This window comes from Giraffa tippelskirchi, chromosome 6, assembly GCF_054371585.1.
Source record: "Giraffa tippelskirchi isolate mGirTip1 chromosome 6, T2T-mGirTip1v1.2.pri, whole genome shotgun sequence".
In the NCBI taxonomy this organism is placed as follows: Eukaryota; Metazoa; Chordata; class Mammalia; order Artiodactyla; family Giraffidae; genus Giraffa; species Giraffa tippelskirchi.
In genome coordinates, this window is record NC_137280.1 from 171192338 (window position 1) to 171205852 (window position 13515).

At 39.9% G+C, this 13515-nt stretch overlaps 1 protein-coding gene across 36 annotated transcripts in view; it reads left to right on the forward strand.

The window, feature by feature from the left end:
• Window positions 1-13515, forward strand: part of PAM (peptidylglycine alpha-amidating monooxygenase) — a 174168-nt gene that overhangs the window by 56986 nt on the left and 103667 nt on the right. For all 36 annotated transcript variants that reach the window (XM_081503674.1, XM_081503675.1, XM_081503680.1 and 33 more), the window contains 2 exons: window positions 11610-11695; window positions 13425-13508. In XM_081503674.1, the coding sequence (XP_081359800.1) occupies window positions 11610-11695; window positions 13425-13508 (170 nt within the window). The remainder of the gene's footprint in view (window positions 1-11609; window positions 11696-13424; window positions 13509-13515) is intronic.

Sequence of the window (13515 nt, forward strand, 5' to 3'; positions counted from 1 at the left end):
AAAGAAACGTATTATTTTGACTCTTTTAAAATATTAATATCCTTAAGTGCACCATTTTGAAATTAAGTTTATAAAATATATTTGCCAAAAGACTTCCAGGTTGGGGAAAAAAATTCAAAGAAAGATGTACATGAAAGTAAAAACAGCCATTTTGAGTAAAGTAACTGCTGCAGTATTTTTTTTTTGTTTTTTTGCTAAAATTATTACTTGAAAGGCATCATATAGAGTAAATGTATAATGAACTATCTAGATTGCGTTGGTTAATTATTTATTCCGTGTGGGCTGGCCTTGATTGTTTTCACTGTAGCGAGGGACTGACACTAGATCATTTACAGAACTCCTCTCTGCTCTAAACGTTCATAATTCTATGAATATAAATTACATGCAAATACTGAGTCAGATTGGAAAGACATCATTATCAGGAGCTGGAGACAAGAATGAGTTATACTGATTGACTCATCTCAAGCAGGCAGGCCACTGTGTTTTGCCATTGAGTTGCATCACTGAGTAATTAGAATTCTTAATGACATTATACCCACATCATTTTAAATGGACTTTTAAAATGTGTCTTGCAGCCCATATTCCCTGTTAATCTATAGGTTAGTTATAATTGACTTTCTAACCATATGCCATGGACAATAATTGATGCTTTTAACCAGCTCAAAGTGTCCATCTAGCATTTAAAAGTAGGATTTTTTTCACTTCATAAATGTAAGATCTGTTCAATATGCAAGCTAGGAAATGTACATTAAGTAAAACTGTTCTAGTGACTCGGGGTTTCACAGTCCAGCCTTATTCTCCATTTAAAAATGAGGTAGACTTTTTATCCCCCAATATTTGGCAAAATCCATGCATCTTTTGGGCTTCCCTGGTGACTCAGATGGTAAAGAATCTGCCTGCAATGCAGGAGACCCCGCGTTGATCCCTGAGTTGGGAAGATCCCCTGGAGACGGGAATGGCAACCCACTCCAGTATTTTTGCCTGGAGAATCCCATAGTCAGAAGAGCCTGGCAGGCTACAGTCCATGGCGTTGAAAAGAATCGGACATGGCTGAGCGACTAACACTACCATTTAAAGCATTAGAGCTCACGGCTGAACTTTTCAGTTGTTTCACAGAAACATCCCCTACACCCTACCCCTGATGCCACTCAGGCTCAGACAGCAGATATTTTCCAATTGCTTAGCTTCTTATCATCCCACCTGAAGTGCCGAAAGTCTTGCATTGTTTTTCTACATTGTTTGAGTCATGGAATTTATCACACTCATTTTACAGTTGCAAATCTATTCTTCAATTGCTCCAAGATATAGACAGTACTTAAATGAAGATTCCCAAACTTTCAAATATATTTTTGGTTATGATACTAGTAGTGGTTTTTGATGTGTAAGAATATCAAGAACTCATTCACACTCTGAGGAAATCATTTTGAGAATACAAAACTGTTTCAGTGAAAGAAGATAAAGTGAAGAGGATATTTTAATACCATGATGAGATTAAAAATTCGCCTTTTAAAGCAAGACAAGGAAAATGTAAGCAACTTTTTTCTCTGCCCTTCGGTCTCCCACTCTAGTGTGCGTTGTGCATCTGCGTTGTGTATTAATCAGACCTCCCAGTTGAAATTGGGATTAAAATACCTGCTCAGTGATAAAGATCTGTTTTTCTTCTCCTGGCAGCTGTCACGTACTTCTTTAGAAAATAACTTTCCTTTCTCAGTCCTGCCAGAGCTCATGATGACCCACAACCCACTGTGTACCTGCAGACGTCTTTGGTGAACTTTACGTCCCATGCCCATATATCATTTCCCTTAAAGACAGAGACTGGTATAGAACTGGTGTTCAGACAATCTGGGAGATGCTGGGTTATCCCTAACGGAAATCCTGAAATACTTACTTACGACCTTATTTATGTCCCTAGCAATGTTATTTGTGTTCCGCCTGTTTTACAAGGTAATTGTTCATTACCCTACCAGATATGTGTCTAAGCCTCAGATAAAATTAACGACGATTAGGCGACTTGAAACCATTCATCAAATATATACGCCTGTAAGATCAATGACTGTAATAGTGTCACTCTAGATAGGGGAAGCGGAGAAGGCAATGGCACCCCACTCCAGTACTCTTGCCTGGAAAATCCCATGGACGGAGGAGTCCATGGGGTCGCTAAGAGTCGGACACGACTGAGCGACTTCACTTTCACTTTTCCCTTTCATGCACTGGAGAAGGAAATGGCAACCCACTCCAGTATTCTTGCCTGGAGAATCCCAGGGACGGCGGAGCCTGGTGGGGTGCCGTCTATGGGGTCGCACAGAGTCGGACACGACTGAAGCAACTTAGCAGCAGCAGCAGCAGATAGGGGAAGAAGCGACAAGAGAAAACCATTTCCTGGACCGTAACAGACTAGGAAGACAGACGGTCCAGAGGCTGTCAGCTGTGGGTTATGGGGTGAGGCCCAGTAACAGAACATCGAGAAAATGTTTTCAAGAAAATATTTCTTGTTATCAGGAAAATGTTTTCCTGGTCTGGGAATGAGCATTCCGAGCATCATGGGACAAACTGGTCACAGAATGCCTCACAAGCCTTGGTGCAAATTAGGACTGAAAGAAAAGGGCTTGTAAAATAAAGAATATTGCCCACCATCCAGTTCTGCAGGAATCAAGTCATTGGCCACTACAGTCACTCCCCTACAGTACACCCTGAAAGGAATTCAGGGCGAAGGTCAGGATGTAGCCCTTAGTGCTCTGGGAAAACGGGCACAATGGCCCTCAGATAGACATTGCTGGGGCGGTGGGGGGGGTACTTTATGACTCAGTTTCTTGCATCCTCCCATGCTTAGAAAAGCATTTACAGCATTAGCTAAGTTGTCTGTTCCTCATGACTAGCAGCAACCTTGTCCTGAGTTGTGTGCTTGATTGCACACACTCCCTGCACCAAAATCAGATATGTACTGACCTCCCCACCTACCATTCCCAAGCAGTTCTCAGAGGCTGCTTCCTGGGTTATCAACCTCAGTTTGGCTCCAAGAAAAGTTTCCATTGCTTTCTTAGGGTCGCTACTTTTTCAACTTGTAAAAATAATTTATTTTTTACAGTTTGGAAAAAATATTTTGTTCCATTTAGATTGGTTAATTTCATTAATTTAAAAATGTGTTTCTTTATTCTGTCACATATAAAATTATATAAAGAGAAAAAATGTGAAAAGGAGTGCTAGGATTGAGTCCAACTGGAGGGGTTATAGCGAAAATTAGTGTTTTACACAGTGTCTTAGACCACCTTCTTTTACCTTGAACCCTATTAAGCTGTTTCATTTCCTCATGGTTCTAAATTTAATAAAGAACTCCAATTTTTCTACTATATTTCTTTAAGTTTTATGCATTATATTTCTCTTTAAGTTTATTTTTAATTAGAAGATAATTGCTTTACATTGTTGTGTTAGAGCTTCCCTGGTGGCTCAGATGGTAAAGAATCTGCCTGCAATGCAGGAGACCTGGGTTTGATCCCTGGGTTAAGATTCTGTGGAAAAAGGAATGGTTACCCACTCTAGTATTCTTGCCTGGAGAATTCCGTGGACAGAGAAGCTTGGCAGGCCACAGTCCATGGGGTTGCAAAGAGTCAGACACGACTAAGTGACTAACGCTTTCACTTTTCTTTAGGGTTAGAACGAATTGAGAGAGTAACGCTGAAACGTGTACATTACCATATGTAAAATAGATAGCTAATAGGAAGTTGCTGATAACACAGGGAGTTCAACCTGGTGCTCTGTGACACCCTAGAGGGGTGGGATGTGGGGAGAGGTGGAAGGGAGGTTCATAGAGGGAGGGGACCAATGTATCTTTATGGCTGATCCACACTGTTGTATGGTGGATTCCCTGTGATTCGTTTTTTTTTGTTGACACTCAAAGCATCAAGTTCAGATTTCCTCTCTTCTCTGTTTGTTAGCTAGGATTTCCCCCTGTTTTCATGCTAGTGTTTTATTTTCATTGCCAGCAAGTTGGCAAATAGGTGTGTGTGTGTAATAAAGTAAACATTTTCCCCCTGAAATTATGAAGTCGTAATTCACCCCCTGTCTTCAGGCAGCACTTTTAATGTGAAGGCGAAGAGCCATTCTGATGATGTTTCACTGTGGTGCTGCCCTCCTTTGCTCTCTGTAATTGCCTCTTTCTCCTGTTCATTAAAATATATTTACAGTTGTATTAAGTTTACATGAAAACAGTAGACACAGCATGAAGCAGTTTTCATTATGTAGTCATTTTAATTTTGAAGTTTTTTTTTTCCTCTGCATGTGTTCCAGTCTTTTGTGTCTCATTCCAAATTAGCAGCTCACACTGGTAATGTGTCTGGTTAATTATATGCATGTGCATTTAAATTGCATACATTGATGTGAACCTTTTAATATACTGTGGGGTGGTCCCTTTATAGTTAGGGTGGGCCTGGTGCTCAATTCTAAATTATCATACCTCTTGAGGATGCACATAACCAGCTGATGGAAAAGCAGCAGCTCTGCTGGTCCATGGCAGGAAGGCAGCAGTACCTGTCAGATGGAACTCTCATCCCTTCCTTCCTAGACTTTTAAAGGAGGAGACAGCTGCATCTAGGGACCAAGGAGGACTAATGGCACCAGGATTGGAGCAAGCAGAGCAATAGCTCGATTTGCTGGACCCCATTTGTACTTGCAGGCTTAAGTCAAAGTGTAGCAGTTCCAAGTTCCCCAGACTTGTTGGCTGAACTGGCACCATAACTGAGCAGATACTGTCTGTGGCTTTTAGAGGTCAGTAAATGAAAATGAGGTCAGAAAATTAGGTGCTGAAAACTAGATGGTTTAGATATGAAAAGATGTATTCCCACTCTCCATGAAAATATAGTAAATTTTAGATCTTGGAAATTCCATGTATCTATTCAATCTGTGTAGTCAAAGCTATGGTTTTTCCAGTAGTCATGTATGAATGTGAGAGTTGGACTATAAAGAAAGCTGAGCACCGAAGAACTGATGCTTTTAAACGGTGCTGTTGGAGAACATCTTGAGAGTCCCTTGGACTGCAAGGAGATCCAACTAGTCCATCCTAAACGAGATCAGTCCTGAATATTCATTGGAAGGGCTGATGCTGAAGCTGAAACTCCAATACTTTGGCCACCTGATGCGAAGAGCTAACTCATTGGAAAAGACCCTGATGCTGGGAAGGACTGAAGGCAAGAGGAGAAGGGGACGACAGAAGATGAGATGGTTGGACAGAATCATCAACCCAATGGACATGAGTTTGAGCAAACTCCGGGAGTTGGTGATGGACAGGGAGGCCTGGCATGCTACAATACATGGGATCGAAACGAGTCAGACATGACTGAGTGACTGAACTGAACTGATTCAATGAATATGTTTCTTTATTCTATTTTTACTCTAATAGTCATTTTTTAAAAAATAATAAGTGGTTAGCTACGCGAGTTTCATGCTTTGAAAATCATAATGTTTTGTTCATATACATTGTTTTGGCATTAAGAATAATTTTAGAGCACTTTCTGTTTGTAATATGAGGTTGTATCATCATATACTTTCTATTCTGCTGAGCACAGGGCTGGTGTGCTGCAATCCATGAGGTCGCAAAGAGCCGGACACGACTAAACGACTGAACTGAACTGAGCACAGGGCTTAGGGTTCAAGACAATTTGTGACTGCAGATTCCGAGATTGTGTGTTCACAATATTGGGTGATTAAAGTGAATGGGCTTCTTCTGTACTGTGCCTTGTACTTTTGACATGATCATCTATATTGAGTTAAAATGATTGTTTTCAGTCTGAGGAATTAATATTGGATTTGAAAACTGTTTCTAATGATGCTTATGACCAGCTACACTTTACAAATCTAAGGGTGCTTCTACAGGTTGTTGAATCTTTTTTTAGAAAGAAGAATTCCAGCTGGTTAAATGAGGCTGTTTCCAGCTGTTCTAACTTGGACTCATTCTCAAGCTGAAGCGGTAGTGCTTTACCATCCTATGAAGCTTTAGGTTAAATTCCTTTCAACTGCTCCTATTTATTAACCACCTGCTGTGTTTTTTAAAAATGCCACTGTCTCCACAGGGTTACAGATGCTGATGAGGGGAGAAAGAAAAGTAGCTAAAACATACACATATAGAGAAGCCTGTATGTGAGACACCCTGCTTGGTTACTCATTTAAATGACTGGTTTCTTTTTTAGGGGGATGTTACTTCCCAGATAAGTATGCAGCTTTGTTGCCTCCCTTATGATGATAATGATTTTTTGGTTGAGAATGGTATTTGCGTATGCTGCCACTGGGCACCCTCTCCGCATCGTAGCTACCTGTCGTCTACAGGCTGTACGGCAAGATTCATCGGGTGTCTTTTGCAGCCCCTCTGTTTCTTCTGCCATAGTGAAACTTCTGAAGTTTAACATACATAGCATATTGTCAGTATAAATAAAAACAACAGTCTTCAAAATCTGTGCCATCCTTGTTCTAAGCACTATAAAATGTGTCTTTGAGTGTAGCAGCAAAGTTAGACATAAGTTACTGCTAGGCTAAAACTAATTGTATCCATTTCCTTTTTCTGCTCTAAGATTGTAATAGATTCATGTTATGTTGTATATCCGAATGGTAAAAAGAATCTTCATTAAAGTATAGTTGGCATCTTGCCCTAACTTCTAGTCACCAATGATCATATTCCTTGGCTACTTTCTAGGTGCCTGTATTAGAGGTGTTGATAGGAGTTCTTAGCAACTGGTCACTTAGTGGCCAGTGTCAATTTTAATAAAATGGAATGGCATGGTTGTAACCATCTTGATAGTTTCAACAGACACTAACATTATGTGATTTTAAACATTATTATGTTTTCACAAGATGATTATTTATGGTCACTAGGATAGCAATATTATGCTGCTGTTCAGTCACTCAGTCGTGTCCAACTCTTTACAACCCCATGGACTGCAGCACACCAGTCTCCTCTGTCCTTTGGATTCTCCAGGCAAGAATACTGGAGTAGGTTGCCATTTCCTTCTCCAGGGGATCTTCCCGACCCAAGGGTTGAACCCAGGTCTCCCTATTGCAGGCAGATTCTTTACCTTCTGAGAATTATCCTTCCTATTGGGCTTCCCAGCTGGCGCTAGTGGTAAAGAACCCACCTGCCAGTGGAGGAGGGGTAAGAGACTCGGGTTTGATCCCTGGGTCAGGAAGATCCCCTGGAGGAGGGCATGGCAACCCATTCCAGTAGTCTTGCCTGGAGATCTCATAGAGGAGCCCTGTGGGCTACAGTCCATGGGGTCACAAACAGTCAAACACAATGAGCACGCATGCAGGCATCCTTCTGATTACTGTGTTCATGTATACCCTGCACTGTAGGCAGATTCATTACCATCTGAGCCACCAGGCGAATTCCCTGGTTAATGTATACCCATTGCACTGAAATTCACATAGGATTTGTCTAAATTGGGAAATATGTGCTGTGGGTTTATAAAGCAGTTGATGAAATTTGAATTCCTGATTCATGCTGGATGCAGTTTTGAAAAGTAAGGACATACCATATATGTCATTGATTTTATAAGTGTTTCTTAAAGAAGCTTTCTAACTTTGGATTAATTTTCCTGTGATTCTCTTAAATACTTACTGCATTAAAATTGGAATTAACTTTAGGGCATGACAATTTTGTTAAAAAAATTTTTTTCAGACAAAGGTAGAAATGATTTATCAGTTCTGATTTTCCCTAAGTAACCTTGGATTTTAACTAGCATTTAACAGAGAGAACCAGAGGAGTACTTTAGCAGTCATTTGTGCTTTATTTGTATAATTCAAGATGACAGGCTAGCACTTTTCAGAGCTTGGCATAGTCTGGAAATATTCATGCCATCTGAATGGTTTCCCCATGGATTAGAGGTGAAAAGGTTCTACAGCAAAGATCCTAGAATCCGGAGTAGTTTTATTTTCAAATGTTAATTCTTATCATTTTTGCTATGAATACAGAGAAACCACTAGGGAACTATGAGAATCTTTTCACAATTAATTGGTCTAATCTGGAGGAGCCTTTAGGAGAAGCCCCTAGAATTATAAGAATGAGAAACCTGGTCAATGAGGCCTGAAATTACAACAGCCATTGATCAAGGATTCCTTTGCTTCCCAGCCTTAATACCCTTCTTCTTCTTAATAAGAATCATAAAAATTCTCACTATTTTCATAGGACCCTTTTTGGAAAGTCCACATATGCAATACTATCTTTATCTTGTTGGTCATTTTATTAATATGTAGAGAAAGTGTGATAACTGTTTCCATTTAAAATGAGAAATGTAAATTTGACAATGAAAAGGTGCAGAGTTTATCCAGCTGTTCTTTGTTACTCTTTTTTGTTATCCATTGTAGGACTCATTTCTCTTGGCCTCTTGTTTTTCCTCTTCACTTAGTCCTCTCACACATTAAGTTTTACAATGAATTTCACTATCCCTGGGCTCTCCAATGAGACGTTCTTTAGTCAACCTTGTATATAATTTTTTAAAACTCATAAAACAGGATTTTAAACTCAAATCAAAGTTTACTTTTAGAGCTCTTCTTTTACCAGACCTGAAAAGAGCATAAAATATAAAATCATTGTCTTTTTGCAAACAAGTCAGAAGAACTTATTTTATCTAAAATTGATTTCAGAATTGCATACTCAAATTGCAATGTAGTTCAGGTACGATAGTAATCATCAAAGCTGATCTTCATACAATACCATGAAGTCTCTGCCCGTAAGTCAGTCTCATAACTAGAGATACAAAGGAGGGTGACAGACAGAGCTTTGAGTCATGACGTGGCTGTGTGACCTTTTGAAAGTTACTTAAACTCTCTGAGCTTATTCAGCTGTAAAGTACAACCTACCTGGAATGTGCTTGTGAGAGCATGAGCTGCTTTGTACAAACTACCAGGCAGATGATGATTCAGATTTTCTTTTTCATAATTTAGTTAACTTTTCAACTAAAGATGTTTTAAATGTTATACTTGAAAGTACAATAAAACTTAGGCCAATTCAATTATCTATGTGTTTGTATATGAAAAGTTAAAAATTGACTTAGAAGTGAACTTCTCCAGACATTTTGTGAATACTTACTAAATGCCTTGCAAGGCTGCAGGTGCTGATAGTACAGGGTGAAAGACAGGAGCAAAACCTCAAAGTCTACACAGTCTGGTTGGAGAGGAGATAAGGAAGCTGATACTTAGGAGGCCTGCTGCCCTTAAAGAATGCACGTTGGGTGGGGTTCTCATCAGAGAAAGTGTCCTTGAGGAGGAGGAGTTTAACTGAATCTTGAATGAGAAAATGAGTACAAGATTGTCAGGCAGAGGGTTGGGGAAGGGGTTTTCCCAGAAAGGAGAACAGTGGAGGAGAGAGATTAGAAACGGGCAGAAACTTGGCATGACTGAAAAGGGTTTGATTGTTTTTTCCTGGTGATACAACAAGGGCCCAGATCATGTGTTATGCTACAATGTTTAATTTTTATTTTGGTGTTATTTTGGGGAAGCATGTGAAAGAATTTGTGCCAGCAAATGACTTTAATCAAACACATAGCTTAGAAAACTCTGACTTTGCTTAGAAAACTTTACTAAACCAGTTTTTTCTGGTATATTTCATTCTAGTTCTTTCTAGTCATACACTGACTGGACTTTCATATCAGAGGAAGCAATTATCTTGTTTAACCTGAGACTGGCGTCACATGGATGTTAGGCACTTGCATATGTATGACCTTTCCTGAAAGCTGTGAAAATCACCATGGAGATCTTTAAATTTTAGTAGCTCCCAGCAGTGAGATACCAAGTTTATCACATCTGACAATCTCATTTCTTAATCTATTTTAGCGTGAGGCCACGGAGGGAAATTCTGCTCTTGGGTACCATCCAACACCCCAAGCCTTTTAGCACACTTGGCACAAGGCTGTCACAGACATTTGTTCCAACGCACGTCTCACTTGGGGATGCTGCTTCATCATAAGTATATTGTTCTTGACAGCGAACAGTGAGAAGCCACTGGTGGATGTGTTTTGCATTGCACGTCACCCAGTTTCTTTCTGCCGCCTGATTGAGAGAAGCAAGAACATTTGCTCAACATAGCCTTATGGAGACCTCCCGGTTCTTTGGCCTTGATTCAGACAAATAACAGCAGTCTGTGCATAGTGCCTGTCATCTGCCCCCATTTCTGGAGGCAAGCAGGAAGCATGTTAGGAGTCTCGGCCACTGAGGATGGCTTGGGTGTTCTCTGGGATTCTAGGTTTAGCTTCTAACCTGTTTAGGAAACCTTCCCTTCCCTTCCAGGCCATAGGCAGTGCAGTTTTTCCTCCTGTGTGAGCCAACCTCCCAGCCAAGAAGCAGTCTTTTTCCTTGTCCTTGTCCTTGACAGTCCTCGGATCTGCCTAAATTCCTGACTCTGACCTTGCTTGGTGCCAGTTTGTCAAGACACAAATCTATAAAAGCAATATGAAAATATCACCTAACAGTGTTTTGAACGAGTCAAATTATATAACAGAACCAACTAAGAGATGTTGTGTCATGGGGGAAAAAATGTGTGGTTTGGAGTCAGACAGCATACCATTTGTGAAACTGGATCTCCCAGATAGATACCAACGTGCTGGTTACTGCGCTGGGCGTCTTACACGCATCACTCACAGCCCATCAGAGAGGTTTCCATGCAGAAACCAGGCCTTTGAGGGCTGATGCGCATGTCCAGGGTACATGCTTTTTACGGGGAGATTGTGGGACTCAGCTCCAGATATGTCTTTCTGCCTGTGCTTCTTTGACCATACAACGCTGTCTCTCAACAGTGTGTTTAGATAAAGTGAATGTTTTATTAAATAATGCATTACCCTGGTATAGTGCTTTGAGGTTTATGAAGTGCTTTCATTTATGTATCATTTGATTTATAGAACAACTCTGGGGTAAGTATAACGATCCCTGTTTCACAAGACAGAAGACTGAGGCTCTGTAAGGTTAAGTGATTTGAAGCAATTTATACATGGCAAAACCAGTGTTCATAAACTTTAGAAAAAGCCACAGGAACTCTGTCAGTGGGATGTACGTGTACCGTTCCCCTGCTAAGGGCGGACATTGTGTCCTGTTGGTTACTATGGCCAAAGATCTATTAATTACACTGATCCCCAAATGGGGAATGCATGGGCGGACATTGTGTCCTGTTGGTTACTATGGCCAAAGATCTATTAATTACACTGATCCCCAAATGGGGAATGCGTGTGTTATTTTAGTCCAGTTCCAGATTTCCACTGCGTTAGCTTTGGTTTATACACTCTTCATGTAATGCTTACTTTTCTACCTGAGTACATAGAGTACATTCTAAGGACGGACATACTGCATATATATATCTGCCTCACAGGATCGTTTCACATTGGGCGACTAACAAACAAATTTCCCTTTATATGTGCTTGTTTTCACATATAAAACTGTTCTTTGCTGCAGTCTTCATTATGATCTTAAAGCTGATGTGGCTATAATGATAGTATATTGATGGTGTATAATGATGGTGTATTGTACTTTTCTTGACCTTGTTTTCAAATACCTCCCCCTCCACACCCCTCCCATAGAGAGAGCTCTATGCATTTTAGTAGTTGAGTCTTTACTTATAGTTACTTTATTTTCTTCTTCAGGTTTTGTGATGAAGGCACCTGTACAGATAAAGCCAACATTCTCTATGCCTGGGCAAGAAATGCTCCCCCAACGAGACTCCCCAAAGGTATACACCTGAGGCCTCTTGGATAGCCTTATATTAAGCTGCTCAGTTTGATTCCAAAGTGTTTTTTATTATATGTTCTTTCCAAAAGCTGTTGGCCATGTTCTATGTTGCAATTTCACACTGAAAAGTACCCTTACTACTTGCTTTGTATTGAACAGGTTTCATTTAGGTAGTTATTCTTCCTCTGCCCCTCTTTGGTAAGTAATTTGCTCACACGACAGTTTAGATAGAATTAGAAAATAGCTGAGTATACGTCAAATCACCTTTGGCCTGAGGCACATTGGTTCTTGACAGCAGGAGCATTGCACGAGCCAAGAGAGCCAGGAATTAAGTAAATTGCCATTTCAGCAAACAGATTTTTTTTTTTTTTAAATAGTTCTGGAGCCTGGCTGTTTAATGTGATGCCAAACCTCAGCTGGCTCTCTGAGTTCCCCCTCTAAACTGTTCATAGCTTCCAGGGTGTGAGAGAATTACCAGAGCCTCCTTTATTACCGGGATCTCTCTTAGTGTCAGAGTGAACGTGCAGTCCTGATACCAGAAGGACTACAGTGGTTCAGGGTTGGAGGGGTAGCATCTTGCAATGCCCCCCTAACTGCTGCCTGCTCTAATTTTTAAATTTTTAATCTTTTTAGACAGCTTTAAAGGTTACTTTCTAATTATAGTTATTACAAAATATTGGCTAAATTCCTCATGTCGTATAAGACTTGAGCCTTGAGCCTCTCTCAAGCCCTACAGTTTGATGTCTGTTTTGCTTTACTTCAAATGAGTGCTAAAGTCTTCTCTAGAGTTCTTCCAGGCAGCCACTACCAAACAAGTTCGGAAATTAAAAGGAAGGTTTGTCATAGATTTGTTGATGTTTTTAAGATACATTAGTAGAGAAGTTAAGACATTTTTTTTCTCCGTCTGTAAATATTTTCTCTGCAGAGGTTTTTTTTTAGCTTATTAGCAAACTCTGCTAGTAAGACTCTTAGGAACCCTTCAGATTCCAATAATTTATTGACATCATAATCTAGTAAGTAGTTGGTTTCTTCAGTGATATTTTTGCAGATACCTGTTTCACAAGGGAAAAAACCAATTCCCCTGAGATGATCTTAAGAAGTCTAATTTCCTGTATTCAATCAAAGTAAAAATGGATATGTGAGTGAGTGAAAGTTGCTCAGTCCTGTCCAACTCTTTGCGACCCCATGGACTGTAGCCCACCAGGCTTCTCTGTCCTTGTAATTCTCCAGGCCAGAATACTGGAGTGGGGAGCCATTCCCTTCTCCAGGGGATCTTCCCAACACAGGAATCGAACTGGGGTCTCCTGCATTGCAGTCTATTTCTTTACCAGCTGAGCTACCAGAGAAGCCCAAAAATGGATATAAGTATGCAAAACAAAGTGAAAGAATAGGTTTATGTGTGTCTGTTATGTAATCAACAAGGACAGAATTTCGTTTTATTTTGTTCTGTTTCTTGAGAAATGAATGAGTTGTCCTCTTACAGTATAAGTGATTACTCTAGTTCTGAAGTAGAGACTACAAACAGAATTCCATCAGAGTTTTGAGGAGGAATAATAGGTTATAACAGAGATTTTCATCGAATTCCTAGTTTATTGGTATTTTCATATAATTGCATATGTTATATGCTATTTTCTTTCCATTTGGATTTCATAGATCAGCAACCTTTGATTAGCTCTATTTTAGAGTTCCATTTCTAAAATACTAATTTATCTTCTTTTGAAAATCTTCAGGTGTTGGATTCAGAGTTGGAGGAGAGACTGGAAGCAAATACTTTGTACTACAAGTACACTATGGGGATATTAGTGCTTTTAGAGGTAAGTT